At 43.7% G+C, this 17,154-nt stretch overlaps 1 protein-coding gene and 1 long non-coding RNA gene across 8 annotated transcripts in view; one reads left to right on the plus strand and one right to left on the minus strand.

The window, feature by feature from the left end:
- Positions 1-17,154, plus strand: part of RFX4 (regulatory factor X4) — a 179,250-nt gene that overhangs the window by 89,069 nt on the left and 73,027 nt on the right. For 5 of the 7 annotated variants that reach the window (XM_004053812.4, XM_055358941.2, XM_055358942.2 and 2 more), the window contains 3 exons: positions 9,642-9,703; positions 14,509-14,722; positions 16,907-16,984. In XM_004053812.4, the coding sequence (XP_004053860.2) occupies positions 9,642-9,703; positions 14,509-14,722; positions 16,907-16,984 (354 nt within the window). Of the gene's footprint in view, positions 1-9,641; positions 9,704-12,310; positions 12,546-14,508; positions 14,723-16,906; positions 16,985-17,154 lie in introns of those variants that run through there. The other 2 variants (XM_055358943.2, XM_004053811.4) reach the window with 2 other exon arrangements.
- Positions 8,407-12,341, minus strand: LOC115936462 (uncharacterized). Its single transcript, XR_008670577.1, has 3 exons — positions 12,294-12,341; positions 9,640-9,818; positions 8,407-8,806 (listed from the first exon to the last, which is right to left on the minus strand). It is a non-coding gene; the product is annotated as an uncharacterized lncRNA (long non-coding RNA).

Here is a 17,154-nt window from a genome sequence, read left to right on the forward strand (position 1 = left end):
GAGCCCCCAGCTCTGTCTGCCCAGGCTGAAAGAGAGAAGGGTGGGATTCATGAGTAATTAAAGGGAATTTGGAAGGCTGGGATGTTGCGGAATGTTAGATCAGTAGCTAGAACAGCATGTGGCGTTCTTTAGGCAGGCTTCATTGAATCCATACAAAAAAAGAAAGAGGGGCTGCCTGCCTGTCTGCTCATTTATCAAACAGCGAAGCTCAACTTTCACAGCTCCACAAAAGTGTTTTACTGTTTGCTGAGTCTTGCTCCAGAAATTAAAAGCTGAGCAGCCTGAGCGGGGCTGAACCGACCCTGCATTTTGAGACTCGAACTAAATTGTGCTGGGCTTTCAGATTCAGGGACCAGTTGATTATTTGGTGAAAGGAGAGGAGAATAATTTGTAATTTGCAGCCCATAAGAAACACTTAAAAAAAAAAAAAGCCAAACCCCCTTCCCACAGGTTTTTGTTGCAGCTGCAAGGAGGAGGTGCTATCTGCAGCAGCCCTTTCTTTGCTCAGAGTGGGAAAAGTCTTGACCTGCATTTGGGCAGAATGTGATGTGATACAGCAGCGCTTCCACCCATCCCCCATCCCCTACTCACAGAAAACTCCCTTTCCTCTGATTACTTGAGATTGCCTTTTTCTCTCTTCGGAGGAGGAGGAGAAGATTTGGCCATTAGATACTTTTAGGTAAAAGAATTTTCACAAACAGAACTAAATATTCCAACCACACTAATATGTTCCTTGGGAAAGCATAATATACCACAAAAGCCCAAAAACTAGATTGAATGAGGAGCACCTGCAAATCCATGAAGGATGGAAGTATAGAGGGCTAACTCCGTCAGTGAAGAGAAAGGGCTAGAAAATAATGACAACTAGAGGACGAGTCACTAGAGAGGCAGAGAGGAGTGTTAATAGATATGGACCCCCTGCTCCGGCTCCTCCCTGGCAGCTGGTCACTCCTGGCTCCCCTCCAGCCAGCGGGCTGTGAAAGCCTGTTGAGGTTGAGCTCTTGCCCTTCACTCTTGTCCCACTTCCGGCTGGTGAAGTCCCAGGAGGCAAGCCTGGGTACCCAGTCTCTAGCCTCTCTGATCCTGCTACGAGCCTGTGAGATAAGCTGAGCGAGTGTTATGATCCCCACTTTATAGATGAAGAACTTGATGCCCAAATGGAAGAAAGAGCAAAAGGTCTTTTGTGACTTTTCAATTTAGCACATTTTTATAAAGTGTTAATGCTGTCCTATACTTTATAAAAGTGTGTTTTAAGAACATTGAAATGTGTCTCCCCTTGGATAAAGCAGCTCCGCCTTTGAGAAACTATCATGAGGAGGAAATCCCAAAACAAAGTATCCACAATAAAAAACAAAAATCATGCCACACAAAGATATTGTTTATAGCATTATTTGCATTAACACAATGCTGGAGACAACTTCAATGGCCAAAGAGGAATGATTCTTTCATTCTTTCATTGAATGAGTCAATGAATTAATGCACCGAGCCACCTTCTTTCCCACCTGGACTACTGCAGTAGCCTTTCAAGTGGTTTCCCTGCTTCCACCCTTGCCCCTAAGTCAGTTCTCCACACAGCAGCCAGGGTGACCCTTTTGCATGGTAAGTCAGGTTTTGTTCCCCACTCCCCTCCTTAAAGCCCTCTGAAGTCTTCCCATCTCACTAAGAGTAAAAGCAGACATGCCTACAAAGGCCTGCAAGGCCCCGCGAACCCCTCCAGCCCCCAGACCTCTCCTCCTGCCACTCCCTCGCCCACTGGCTCTGCTCCAGCCACATGGGCCTCCTCATTCTTCCTGAAACGAATGAGACAAGCTCCCACCCAGGTCCTTCCCATGGGCTATTCCTTCTTGCAGTTTCCTTCCCCCAGATATCCACAAAGTTCATTCTCTCACTTCCTTTAGGTCACTACTCGGATGCCACATCATCACACAGTCCTAATCACCCTAAACAAAATAACATCCCCACCTCCATTTTCTTTCTTTCTTTTTTTTTTTTTCCAAGACAGAGTCTTGCTCTGTCACCCAGGCTGGAGTGCAGCGGTGTGATCTCGGCTCACTGCAACCTCCGCCTCCTGGGTTCAAGCAATTCTCCTGCCTCAGCCTCCTAAGTAGCTGGGATTACAGGCATGCACCACCACGCCCAACTAATTTGCGTATTTTTAGTAGAGACGGGGTTTCACCGTGTTGTCCAGGCTGGTCTCGAACTCCTGACCTTCGTGATCTGCCTGCCTCACCCTCCCAAAGTGTTGGGATTATAGGCATGAACCGCCGTGCCTGGCCCCCACCTCCATTTTCTTTATTCCCCTCACCCTACTTTTGTGTTCCCCTCTGGAGCACTTACCTGATAGAAGATACATTGACTTTTTCATTTATTTTTGGTCTTCTCACACTAGAATATAAGCTTCTTGAACAGAGGCTGTTTCTGTTTTGCTCAGTGTGTTTCTCAGTGCCTAGCAAAATGTCCGGCCTATAGCATGAGCTCAGTGGATATCTGCTGGTGAATGAATCCAAGCTTTGTACCATTAGCCAACCTATTATGGTTATTGAGGCTGCAGCTTGTTGAACATGGGGAAAATGAGGCTGGAGATCCAGTTTGTGTGGAGTCTTACAGGCCTAGGTCAGGACTTTATAGAGCTAAGCAGAACACTGATTATTTATAAAGATTCTATGGGAGTGGCGGAGTTGGAGAAATTTGGTCAAAGAATACAAACTTTCAATTAGGCAGGAAGAACAAGTTCAAGAGATCTATTGCACAGCATGGTAACTATAGTTAATAACAATGTATACTTGAAAATTACTGGCCAGGCACTGTAGTTCTGGCCTGTAATCCCAGCACTTTGGGAGGCAGAGGTGGGTGGATCACTTGAGGCCAGGAGCTTGAGACCAGCCTGGCCAACATGGCAAAACCCCATCTCTACTAAAAGTACAAAAATTAGCTGGGCATGGTGGTGCATGCCTGTAATCGCAGCTACTCAGGAGGCTGAGGCACAAGAATCACTTGAACCCAGGAGGCAGAGGTTTCAGTGAGCTGAGATGGTGCCACTGCACTCCAGCCTGGGTGACGAGTGAGACTCTGTCTCAAAAAGAAGAAAAAAGAAACAAGAAGAAAAGAAAATTGCTAAGAGGGTACATTTTAAGTGTTCTCACCACAAAAAATAACAAGTATGGGAGGTAATGAATATGTTAATTAACTCAATTTAGCCATTCCACAATGTATACATATTTCAGAACATCATATTGTACACCATAAATATACACAATTTTATTTGTCAACTTTAATTTTAAAAAAAGATTCTATGGATCACATAACTACGGTCACCCAACAAGTGGCCCAGGGAAAGTTTCTAGGAGGAAATAAGGTACAAGCTGAGATGTGAGGATGAGTAGACATTAGGCAGAAAAAGGGTGTGAAGAGAGGGCTCTGGACAATGAGAACATCCTGTGGGAAGGGCCAGAGTAAGACAGAACACAGTGTGTTCATGAAACTTGGAAGAAGTTCCATTCCGTATGGCCAGAACACAGGAATTGGGAGAGGACGGGGAGAGGTAAGCTGGAACAAAGGCAGGGCCAATTAGGCAGGACCTGGTGGGTCTGGGTTCTGTCTAGAGGCTTCATGGAAAAGTGGTCGTGATGGGGCATGACGGGAAGCAGGGCCAATGAGACTATGGCAGCACTCCAGATGCAAAACCATGGTCCTGGGATGCGTAGAGATGGGAGGATATGGGTAGAATCAGGAATATGAAGATAGAGGGTAGAACTTGGTCACAGGTTGGAAGTGGCACATACAAGGCAATCATGGTTTGGGGAAAGGCGAGCTCCGGTGTGGTCAGGTAATGGGGAAAGGCTCACAGAGCAGCGGAGTGCATGCTGGGTGGCTGGATGGGCTCTGAGGGCACAGGTAGTGAGGAGGGAGAGAGAGTTGAGGGTAGAAGGTGCAGAGGTATGGACCTGGGAAGCATTCAGGGAATAGTGCAACACCAAGTAGTCTGACTTGGACAGAACCTCGAGTTCATGGAAGGAAATTTAGAGAAAAGATGGAAGCAAAGAGTGGTGTCTGAGTTTCAATCAAAAGAACCTCTGCTAAGTCAGGTGACCATGGAGAATTGCCAGAGGCCTCTAGGTAGACAGGTAATGATCTGCATCATTCCTTCAGTAAACCTACTTGGGGACCTCAATTATGCAAATAATGATTTTTGATTAGCATTTTATTAAGCAGGAGCGTTTCACTGCCAGATTATCACTTGAGTGGGTGCAGGGAAATTTCATCCAGGAGGAGACACGGGGCTGTCTGCTGATGTCACCATCCCCTCAGCTGCTTCTCACCTTCCCTAGCCTATTGGGTGCAGGGCCCTCAGATCCTGTTCATAGCAGAGGCCACCAGAACATCTCCAAGAGGGTCAATGTGAGGAGAATAGAAGAGAAATCTTCACTGAAGAGTTGATGAGAACGAGAAATCATTTCATTCCTCAAACACACCCAATGTGTAAATGTAGGAATATGACATAAAAGAAATAAAGGTTACTGTTAAAGGAAGGAATGAGAGGCTTCGAGACATTCTCATTTGTCTAGAGGCAGTAACATTGCGGTGGTAGAGTGTTAAGTTGGACTGGATGCATTCAAATCGCAGGTCTGCATCTGAGCTGTGTGGCTTTGTGCAGGTTGCTTAGCCTCTCTAAACCTCACTTTACTCATCTATACTGAGGGAATATCAGTGGAACCTGGCACTGGATTGTTGTGATGATTAACTGAGATAATACATGTAAAGTGGTTAGCACAGTGCCTGAGCCGGGACTGGAACCTGGGTGAGCCTGACTCCAAAGCCTGTGTGCCTAATCACTGTATACCACTGTTTCCCAATTCACTAGGAAAACAGAGAAAGGAGGCAGCTAAGGCTGCATGGGAAGGGTCACAGGGCAAGTGGGAGAGGCTCGGAGAAAGCTAGGAGTTCCTTGGGGTGAGTGGAAACAGTGTGGCCTTGGCATTCCAGGCACAGGGAACAGCATTGTGGATGTGGGAGCAATATAAGCCTGGAGCTCTGGGGAGTGGCTGGATTTTAGGCTGGGCAGCTGGGTGGGAGTCGATCACAGAGGGCCTCATGGACCATCCTGAGGAGCCTGGATTTTTATTCAGAGTGGGCAGCAAGAAGACATTCAGCATTTTCAATGAGGAAGTGAAATGATCATATTGGCATTTTAGAAAGATCCTGCCGCTGAGGCCGGGTGTGGTGCATGTACCTGCAGTCCTAGCTTCTCTGGAGGCTGAGGCAGGAGGATCTCTTGAGCCCAGGAATTCAAGGCTGCAGTGAGCTAGGATAGCACCACTACTCCAGCCTGGTCAACAAAGCGAGACCCTGTCTCAAAAAAATTAAAAAAACAAATTCCACTGGTGAGGCAACAAGACTGGTGGCAGGGAAACCAGTTAGAAGAATGTTTCTGTGGTCCAGGCAGTGAGAGATCACAGTGGACTAGTGCAGTAGTGGGGGTAAGGGCAGAAAGAGAGAAGGGGCTAGGTTCAGGAGACATCCTGAAGGCAGAACCAGTAGGACCCGGGGTTGTGCAGTGTTAGGAAGAGAGGAGTCAGGGAGGACTCTCCTGTTCTGTCTTAGGTAACTCAGTGGAGATTGATGCTGGGTCACACAGATGTTAAATCTGCATGTATTGATCTATACATTATTCAAAAAGAATAAGTAAAAACCATCAGGAATGAAGGGAGTCATAGATTAAATTGATCCGTGAATTCCCAGGCCCCATGCTATGGCTTGATAATTCCTCAAGATCACAGTGCATAGAATTACAAACACACTGATTGTACACGTTATTGCCTCACAGAGGTAGAACAAATGGCTCCAGAAGGCCAGTCATTTCCCAGGGCCTTCTGGCACATCTCTAGAACACAGTCGGCAACCCCTGGTACCTTCACCTAGGGCCAGGCATCAAGGGCTTGGCCTGTGTTGCTTTATAGATGTTATGTAGGATACCATTTGGATAAACACTTAGAAAGATTTCAGAACTTAGCCCAGTCTCTTAAATCAAGTAATCATAAGACTTAGCAACCAAACAAAACAATGCTGCTTTCTTTAATTATCTACATATTGTTTATAGAAAATAGGAAATGATTTATGTTTTTAAAAAAGGAAAGAAAGAAAAAAATAACAACACTATAACACTCTGGTAGATTTTAGGTGCTTCTTCCAAGATTATCTTGAACTTTCAGTTATTTCAATAAGGAAATCCTTTTCTATTTGCAAAAAACAAAAAGTTTATTTAGTACATAAATATACAAACCCTTTTTGTTCTACCCACAATCCCAATGCCCTAACGAATATCCATTTTCATTTTACCACATTACCTGTTTATTCCTATATTTTTACAAACAATTCTCTGTTATAAAACTATAACATAAACACAGATTGAGATCTGCTATTTCATTTAACATTATAAGCATTTTCTATGTTGTGACATAGTTTTTGTTACCATCATTTTTAATGGCTATTTCATAATTTCTACCGTGTGTATATATACTATCATGTTTTTAGACAGTTTCCTATCATTAGACATTTATGTTGTTTCAAATTTTTCACTCTCATTAGTAGACTTACATTTAGCTTTTCCTTATTTTAGATTATTTCCTTGGAATTAATAGATCAAAAATATAAGTACTTTATGGCTTCCTATGTATTTTAAAAATGCTCTGGGGAAGGGTTGTGCTAATAAATGATATCATCAGCCATCTGAGTGTTCCAGTTTTACTACAGCCTTGACAGCACTGAATATTATCCTTTCCAAAATGTCTGTGAATAACAGAGGGTTAAACATGGTGCCTTACTGGCCAAGTGCAGTGGCTCACACCTGTAATCCCAGCACTTTGAAAGGTTGAGGTGGGTGGATCACTTGAGGTCAGGAGTTCGAGACCAGCCTGGCCAACATGGCGAAACCCTGTCTCTACTAAAAATACAATTAGCCAGTCGTGTTGGTGTGCACCTGTAGTCCCAGCTACTTGGTAGACTGAGGCAGGAGAATCACTTGAACCCAGGAGGTGGAGGTTGCAGTGAGCTGAGCCGTGCCACTGCACTCCAGCCTGGGCAACAGAGTGGGGGCTCTGTCTCAGAAAAACAAAAAAAAAAAACCCCAAAAACATGATACTTTACTGTTGTGTCCATTTGTATAGGAGAAATTTTCCAGACCTAAACATAGGAATATTTCTGCTTTTTCTAAGCAACTAGTATGCACTTATATTGATACTGGGACTCTTGGAACTCTATTGTATTATCTTCTTTGCTTGGGTGGTTAGGAAACTTAGAACCCACTTTTAACCAATGTGAAAAATCCCCTGGCTCAATTTTTATGCTTCCCTTGTTTTCTTTCTATCTCTATTAGCATGTCTATGTCTGTTCAGTAGTGTGCCTTTGTGAACAGCTGCTTCAAATCCTGGCTCTGAAGCCATTCATATGCTGAAAGTCTGAAGGGCTTGGCCACAGGTTAATATAAATCCAAGGTGATGAGGCCACTAAACCTGGATGCAGTCTTAGGCTGCACTGCTAGACAAAGTGTTTAAAGAGCACTGTTACTGACCCTATCTTGAATCACTGCCTTTTACTCAGGTCACCACAATTTGAGAGGGACATAAAGTGAAAAGCTTGGATCCTCAGTTTACAAGAGTCAGGGTTAAAGAGATGGGATTTATTGCCTACAAAGTGGTACCCTTAAAGAATTCAGAGAATTGTTGCATCATTTTATTCAGTATTATCACCATGAGATGGTATTTTAAAAGGCTTTTTTACTTCCAAAAGTGGTTTCATGATGCTATCGCATTAGATTCTCTAAACATTCTTGTGAGGTGCATCTTTTTGTCAACGATTCTCTGATGCTGAAATGCTGCGGCATCCATTCTCCACACTGGAGGTGGTCAGCTCCCCAGCGTAGAGAAATGGTCAGTCTTCAAGATTCTCAATTTCTCACTAATTTGTGCACTTCTGTCCATCCCACTGATACCATTTTAGTTGAGATCACCAACACCTAGCCCTCCAATTAGGGGAAGACTACACAACCCCCCTTAGTCCTCAAATGCCACAGGAGGAAATTCAGGCACAGAGAGGTTAAATAGTATGTCCCAGTTCAAACAGCTAACAGGGTCACAGTCCATATTTGTTGAGCGAATGAGTAAATCAATCAATGAGAGTATTGGTGTGGATAAAAGAGGGGTGAATAGATGAATAGAGATTCATCCCCATCCCTAGAGAAAGCACTCAAGGTTTATGCCCTACCAACAAGAAATCAGCAACAGCATCTTTTCTCATGAAGGCTTACTCTCTCTGACCATGTATGCCTGCTCAATGCTGTACCAGGAGGGAAGGGAGTCTTGGTTACACTCAAAAAATCCCTGGAAGTAAAAGGGTCATCAGGACAATCAGTGGTAATAATGGGTAACATTTATTAAGTACTTACTAACTGCCAGGCACTACTGCCAGCTATTTACATACATTCACTTTTTAAAATTTCACAATAACTCTAGAGGTTATTATCATTCCTATTTTACAAATGGGGAAACTGAGTCATGTGGATACTACATAACTTGCCCAAGGGCATCCAGCCTAACCAATGCCTGAGCTTGCATTCAATTCAGGTAGTCGAGTTCCAGAGTTCTTGCACATAACCCCTGCCCTGTCATGCCTCTCCACAAACATCATCTCCGTAAACCCCAAGGAAAGGGGCCCCATGGTTATGTTTTCACCTTGAGAGATGCTCTCTCTTCACGGATTTCTTGTGAATTGGTGTGGTTGTCCTGGGCAACAGCAATTATCATCCTCTGCTCTGCAGACAGAAAAAAGATACCCCTAGGCTTTCATTCCTTCATTCAACAGATGTGGATTGAGGTCTTTGCATGTGCCAAACCCTGTATGAGGTCCTTGCTCTCATGGAGCGTGTGTTCAAGCAGGAGGAGACATAAACTAAGTACCCAGAGAGTAAGTGAACAAGATAACTTCAGATAGTGCTAAGTGATAAGAAGACAAAGCAGGGCCATGTGACCCTTGTGCTACTCCACACTGGCTGGTCTGAGAAGGCCTCTGGGCAGAAGGACATTGTCCAGATGCCTGAATGGTTAAAGAGGAGGCAGTCTTGTGAAGAGCTGAGTGAAATTCCACTCCTGGGTGCAGTACAAAGGCCCCCCATGGGGAGCAACGCTGGTGTGTTTCAGTAATAGAGAAAACAATAAAAAGCCAGTGTGGCTGGGATCTGGTGAGTAAAGGTGAGAATTATAAGAGAGGAAGGCCAGAAGGTAAGCAGGACGAGTTACAGAGGCTAAGTGTGGGTTTTAGTTCCAGGTGCCGTGGAAGCCACTGGAGGGTTTTAAACAGGGGAGAGGCAGGTTCTGGACCAACCAGAACTCTCCTTCCTTTGTGAGTAGGACGGGGTGAAGCATAGAGTGGCCAAGTGAGACCCCCTTAGTATCCAGAGCCCCACAACCATCCAAGCACTACCCACTCTGACACCAGTAGTCTTCTCCAGGGTCCTCACAGACTCCTGTTAAGTCATTGCAACCAAGGACCTATGTTTTCCTCCCTTCTGTAGATGGCTATTTGTAAAACTCAGTCACTGTGCTCCCAACTCTTCCCAATGGGTAACTGATTCTTGTGTTGACTTACAGATCATAAGGCAGCAGTTTCCTCAGTTAACCACCAGAAGACTCGGGACCCGAGGACAGTCAAAGTAAGCACCGGACGGTCATTCCACCTGCAGAGCGCACATCTATGGGCCTCGAGACAGGCCACACCCTTGGCTCTTTATCCTGAGCTCTGTCTGCAGGCCTGGCAGAAGTCTGTGCCTACAGGGAATATGGAAGAGCTTTATGATGGACAGGGCCCCTCTCTCAGGACTCCTGAAAGAGAGGTTGTCCAAAAGCCCAAGAGGAGTTGGCTCTGCTGCTTTAAGGAATCTGATTTTGTACCACCCTGCTTTTAGGCATATTTTGTAAAATAGTCTTGGGCATCATTGAAAGGATTGCCTTGTGGCCTCTTGGATGATCACCAGGTTATCTGGACTGTTTTGCTGAGCAAACTCTGCTCTGATAGTATGCAGTAGACCAGAGAAGCAAAACTGTACTATTCCCTGCATGGGAGATGGGGCAGAAAGGTCCAGCTGCACCATGGTCCATGAAGGTTCACGGCTTCCCATTCATCAGTTTCATCAAGCAACCAACCAACTCATGCTTTATACTTTCTGTGTGTCACATATGTGGTGCTAAGTACTGGGAACACAGGAGCAAATCAGTTGCTGCCCTCATGGAGCATACATTCCGGTGGGAAACAGACAAAACAGAGAATCAGATTGTGACAAAGTTGTAGCAGAGAGCAACAAAAGAGGAATGGCCAGGGAAGGTCTTTCAGAGGAGGTTACATTTAAGTAAAGACTAGGGGAGTGCAGAAGGCTGTGCAGACACTTGTCTGCTAGGTGTGAGTCAGTGGGAAGGGAATCTCTTCCTGTACTGCTCGACCTTCATTAAAATCTGCATTTATAGGACTTGCCTCTAAGGATGTTTCAAAAATTGTTGGACGATAATAGGTGTTCCATGAAGAAGGGCAGCAGGCCCTATAAGTTTGGTTAACACTAAGTTTAAACAGTTTCCTTTACTGCAAGACTTCTCAGAACCCTTATTATGCTAATGTACAAGGTGACTCCACTAGAGGGTGCCTTATTATGCAGCATTTCTAAGCATTTTGACCACGTTGAGCAGGTCAGCACATAGTGACCTATAAAACACTGTAACTTTTTAGAAAGGCAACCATATAGGACTTTTAAGACTTGTCTTGAAGGATGTGTCAAAAGCATGTCCAGTGCTCTCACCCTGGGCCAAACCCCTGTCCCTCACCAGCTCCTCTCATCCCTGGGCAGCACATTCCCATCCTCCAAGGGTGGGTTTGATTTTGGAGCCAAGGTAGGGAAAGAAAATGGATGATCGAACTGGGAAAAACCCTTTTTTGGTATTCTGAAAATAATGAGACTAATTTTTTTGGTGTAGCTCAGAAGCTTTTCAACCAGTCTCTAAAGGGATTTCCAGAAGACTGTTGAACAAAGGACCTCTTGGAATAAATTCCTAATAATTTTCCAAGATGACTATTCTGAAAAAAAAAAACAAAAAAAACCTCAGTTATAATTTTAAAATTCTGGTGTTTGTTTAAAAGTAAGGTTTCAGCCTTGGTACGATTATAGATTACAAAAGCCAGATTCTTCCTTGTTAGCTGGTAAACACATAGTAGGCAATTCAAAATGCTGGTCAAACAGAAGAGTGGATGGATAGAATGATATGGAATAAATGAAAATAAATTATTTTTCTCTAGCTCTTGGTCTTTGAGGAATCAGTGGCTCCGATATCTTGTTGCTCATTTCTGAGAAGAGCAGAAATAGTAAAGACACATAGTAAAGAGAGAGCAGAAAGGTTTCCCATCCTGCATAAACAGAGAAAATTTCCTTCTGTCCACATGGGAGAGTCTGTTTTTGTTTTGTTTGTTTTTCTTTTTCTTTAACCTCGAGGTTGGCAAAATACCCTCTTTAAAAATTCTGTATAATCAATTTTATTGTATCCTCTTCCATAAGGATACTCCAAAGTTGGTCACACCTTCGACCAGTTGAAAGGCAGTAAGAAGCTCTTGTCTCCAACCTGCATCGTGGCCTTATAGAGAAACTCCCTTGGCAAATTGACAATGACAGAAGAAATCTGGGGGGGTGGGCCAGGTGCAGTGGCTCACGCCTGTAATCCCAGCACTTTGGGAGGCTGAGGCCCGTGGATCACTTGAGGTCAGGAGCTCAAGATCAGCCTGGTCAACATGGTGAAACCCCATCTCTACAAAAAATACAAAAATTAGCCGGGCATGGTGGCACGTCCCTTTAGTCCCAGCTACTCAGGAGGCTGAGGCAGGAGAATTGCTTGAAGCTGAAAGGCAGAGGTTTCAGTGAGCCAAGATTGCACCACTGCACTCCAGCCAGGGTGACAGAGCGAAACCTGTCTCAAAAAAAAGTACATTCTGCACATGTATCCCCTGCCTTTTTTTAGAAGAAATTAAAAAAAAATAAATAAATCTGGGGGTGGCTGGTGAGGAATGTGTTGTTGTGCCCTACAGAACTGAAATAGAAGAACTCAAGATCAGAGCAGTAGCTTCACTGTGGTTGTTGATTTTAGCTACGTGATCTCTGAATAGTCAAGAAGTGGTCTGGTCTGAACATATTAGATGATCTGGCTCTTAAGAAGTTATAAAGGTGAACTTTTTAAGGTTACGGTGGTGTGTCATAACTGTCATCCCACCTGAAGCCACCGGAACCATGCTCCTCCCCCACCCACGGAGTGAGTTCCAGGTGGGAAGGCAGTTATGACAGTTGAGAAGTAGTAGAAGACACGGAAGGCACAGAAGGCAGACTTCGCTCAGCACAAAGAAGAATTTTCTGATAACCATACTGGCAAAATGAACTGGGCTGCCTTCGGAGGGTCTGAATTCTTCATCCCAGAAGGCATTCAGATAGATTCGAGATGCCCACTAAGCAGAAATATCACGGAATGGTATCAGGAGTAAAGGAGGGTTGGGGAGAGGGAAGGTTTTGACGTGCTCATCTCTTCCCTCCTCGCGAAAGCCCTTCCCATAATTCAAAATGCCTTCTCATCTGTATGATTTTGTGACTTTCATTGTATCTCCATGGGTAGAGAAAAGTAGTTAATATGTTGTGCGGTGTTTCTGAAAGCGAGGTCCACGGATGACCTAACATTTGTATTGCCATGGGACTGTGAAAATCGACTCTAGACCTACTAAATAGGAGTCTTTAAGGGCGGGGCAGGGCCCAGAAGTCTCTATTTTAACGGTTTTTTTTCTTCTTCTTCTTTTATTCCTAGCTACTAGACTACCAGGGATATTTTAATATGTTTTGTAAGTGATTCTTATTAGTAGTAAGGTTTGAGAATCACTGGCTTAGTGGTTCAAAGCACTTGGGAGGTTCAAATCCTGCCTCTGCTCCTTACTCACTGGCTGATCTTGGGTGCATGACTTAAATTCTCTGGGCCTTAGTTTCCTTATCTATAAAAATGGGGATAATAATTAATTCTAGCTTTATGGGGATTTTGTGAGATTAAATAAGATAATGTGTGTCAAGCACTCAGTACCAGAGATCTCAAACTGATGTGCTTTAGAATTACCCCTGTGGTGCTTGATTCAGTGCTGATTCCTGGGCCCCATTCCCAGATGTTCTAAATCAGTAGGTCCTGAGAGAGGGCCCAGGAGTCTGTATTTTTATTAAACTTTAAAAATGATTCTGATAAGATCAAAGTTTATAAGACTATCTTGCAGTGTTTTCAGTAGGATAGCACTGTGGCTTCATAGTCAAAAACACCTGTCTGTGTTCAAGAACCTGTTTCTCCCCTAAACAGCTATATGACCTTAAACAAATTATTTGAGCTTTCTTGCCTCCAGTTTCTCATGTGTAGAAAGACTGTAATAATTTCCATTATTGGTTATTTTACAAATTAATGCATGCAAAGTCCTTTGCAAACTGCCTGGCATATAGCCAATACATAATGTTCAATAGATTATAGCTAAAATCTAAACAAAATGCAGCCTCCAATCCCTTGTTAGTCTTAATTGAAAACATTGCTAATATTAAGCCCATTTTGAGTTAATAAAAAGTTCTGGTCTTCGCTTTACATTCAGTGTCAACTGAAGCACTGAATTTACCTTTTTAAAAATACAGGTCTTTGAGACTACCATTCATTGATTAAGAAAAACATAGGCCAAGGCCAGGCGCGGTGGCTCATGCCTATAATCTCAGCACTTTGGGAGGCCAAGGTGGGCAGATCATGAGGTCAGGAGTTCGAGACCAGCCTGACCAACATGATGAAACACCATCTCTACTAAAAATACAAACATTAGCTGGGTGCGGTGGCACATGCCTGTAATCCCAGCTACTTAGGAGGCTGAGGCAGGAGAATCGCTTGAACCCGAGAGGCGTGGAGGTTCAGTGAGCTGAGATTGCCCCACTGCACTCCAGCCAGGGTGACAGAGCGAGACTCTGTCTCAAAAAAAAAAAAAAGAAAAAAGAAAAGAAAAACATAGGCCAAATGAATTTTTATTAGAGGTGCAGTTAGTAGTCACAAACATATCCTGCTTGGGTCCCCACAGAGAAGGGACACTCAAATGCTGGTATCCCATTTGGCTAGACATGAGAGATCAAGTACTAATGGAAAATTTTTCATCCCCTCTCTGCTTTGCAAAGTATCTGACTTAACGTTTTCTGTAGGAGGCAATTTTGGTTATTTTTACCTGCCTGATTGATGGCTGGCACTTTGGTTTAATTCTATATTTCAGTGATATTAGCCTTACAGGAGAGTTAACTCTTCTATCCCCAGGTAGGATGGCCCCAGCTTTCCTTGGCCTTGGGCAACACTCCCTACTCAGGAAACCTCACTTAATAACAGTGCATGTGGGTCTCTCTCTCTTTTTTTTTTCTCTTTCTCTCTCCCTCCCCTTGTGGCGCAGGTACCATTACTATGGCATTGCAGTGAAAGAAAGCTCCCAATATTATGATGTGATGTATTCCAAGAAAGGAGCTGCCTGGGTGAGTGAGACGGGCAAGAAAGAAGTGAGCAAACAGACAGTGGCATATTCACCCCGGTCCAAACTCGGAACACTGCTGCCAGAATTTCCCAATGTCAAAGATCTAAATCTGCCAGCCAGCCTGCCTGAGGAGAAGGTAACCACAACTGAAGTGACTATTTGGGGTGGGTGGTTTCTCTCTCTTTCTCTCTCTCTCTCTGTCTCTATCTCTCTCTCTCTCTCTCATACACACACACACACACAAACACACACACACACACACATTTATTGCAAAACAGTGAGTTTAAAAATATAAAGATAGAAATCCAGGCCAGGAGAGGTGGCTCATGCCTGTAATCTCAGCACTTGGGAGGCCAAGGTGGGTGAATCACTTGAGGTCAGGAGTTCGAGACCAGCCTGACCAACATGGTGAAACCCTGTCTCTACTAAAAATACAAAAAATTAGCCAGGCGTGGAGGTGGGCACCTGTAATTCCAGCTGGAGGCTGAGGCGGGAGAATTGCTTGAACCTGGGAGGCAGAGGTTGCAGTGAGCCAAGATTGCACCATTGCACTGCAGCCTGGGCAACAAAAGCGAAACTCCATCTCAAAAAAAAAAAAAAAAAAAAAAAAAGAAAAGAAATCAAAATAAAGCATGGACTATAGTTAATAACAATTTATCACTATGAGTTTATTAGTTGTGACGAATATATCCTAGTAATGCAAGATGTTAACAATTGTGGTGAGGCATATGGGAACTCCCAGTACTATCTTTACAACTTTTCTGTAAATCCAAAACTATTCTAAAATAAAATTTGCTCTATCAATCTCTATCATGTATGCCTATCTGTCTATCTACCTATCATCTATCTTCTGTCTGTCTACCTACATACCTGTCCTATGATCTTACGCTGTCTCATTTCATGAGGAAAGAACCTCTCCCCTCTGAATTGCTTTTCCACAGGATAAAGTCCATTTTCCCATGTGCTGCAGGGGATTTGGTGAAATAATAGTCTAACAGTCAAAGAAGATTTTATAGGTATAGTGAATCTGATAGTTTTGATCATAGAATATTTGGAGCAAGTTACTGGAAAAACAAATTTGGGGAAGTTTCCCTTGGGGTATCACATTTCTTTTTTTTTTTTTTGAGATGGAGTCTTGCTCTGTCATCCAGCCTAGAGTGCAGTGGTGCAATCTCGGCTCACTGCAACCTCCGCCTCCCAGGTTCAAGCAATTCTCCTGCCTCAGCCTCCCAAGTAGCTGTGATTACAGGCGCCCGCCACCACACCCAGCTAATTTTTGTATTTTTAGTAGAGACGGGGTTTCACCATGTTGGCCAGGCTGGTCTCGAACTTCTGACCTCATGATCTGCCCACCTCGGCCTCCCAAAGTGCTGGGATTACAGGTGTGAGCCACTGGGCCCAGTCGAGTATCACATCTTTAATGCACCTATTGATGCAACCCAGTGCTGCTCTAACATGTATTGAGCTTCTACTAAGTCTCCATGTCACACTAGGATCTGGGATGCAGTGAAGAATGAGATGAGTCCTGCTTTCAGAAAGCTTAGAGTCAACCAGGGAGACAGTGCTTGTATAAGTCAAATTAAGTTTATATAAAATGCATGTCTATGTTCTAAAATGAGGAAAATGAACTTGTATCTGTAAAGGATACATTAAATCTAAGAAATAGATAAATATTTTTTTCTTAAATTTGCTTTTTTGGCCAATAAACATACAAATGAACTTCCTGCACCATGGATTTAAAATTCTCAGGTAATTTAAAAAAACATAAAAATAAAACAATTATTGGATAAATGGAGGGGGAGATTAATTTTTTTTTTTTTGCTAAGCACATTGCAGAGAATTTCCAAATGTCTTATGGTGACTTAGGCAGAATCACTTCTTCATATAACTATACATTGGATTTTAACTTTCTAGTGGTCTCAGCCAATGAAGAGAATTTAGTTCCATAACCCTGCTTAGCTCTATGTGCCAGGCACTGTGCTAAGTGCTGGATACATGAGCATGAATAAGATACCATTTTTGTTTTCCTAGAGCTCACAGTCTCAGGGGGTGGAAAATGGGGGCAGGAGGAGAAACCAGCGCATTCCGTATCTCAGGGAGAAACACACTCATGCTGTGTGAGCACAGAGGAGGGAGCCGAGGGTCAGAGAATACCACCTAATGAAAATCAGTCTCACCTGGGTCTAGTAGGCTGAGCCGGTGTTAGGTGAATTGCATCCCCCCCACAGGGAAGAAATGACTTAAAAACTGAAAGTCCAAGGGCAGCAGCAATGTGTATTAATGTATGTCTTTGTTGTTGATCCTCTACCCACCCCCACAGGTTTCTACCTTTATTATGATGTACAGAACACACTGTCAGAGAATACTGGACACTGTAATAAGAGCCAACTTTGATGAGGTAGGTCAACAAGGGTTGAGCTGTGAATACTCGGCATTAAAAATCTTGTAACACTAGCTCCTATTTCATGAGCTCCTGCTAGGTGCCAGGCCTGGCATCTGGAAGCCCTTCCTGGATACCCATTAGCTCACTTCATCCTCATGAGATCCCATGAAGCAGGTATAATTATT

This window comes from Gorilla gorilla, chromosome 10 (genome assembly GCF_029281585.2).
Source record: "Gorilla gorilla gorilla isolate KB3781 chromosome 10, NHGRI_mGorGor1-v2.1_pri, whole genome shotgun sequence".
NCBI classification, from domain to species: domain Eukaryota; kingdom Metazoa; phylum Chordata; class Mammalia; order Primates; family Hominidae; genus Gorilla; species Gorilla gorilla.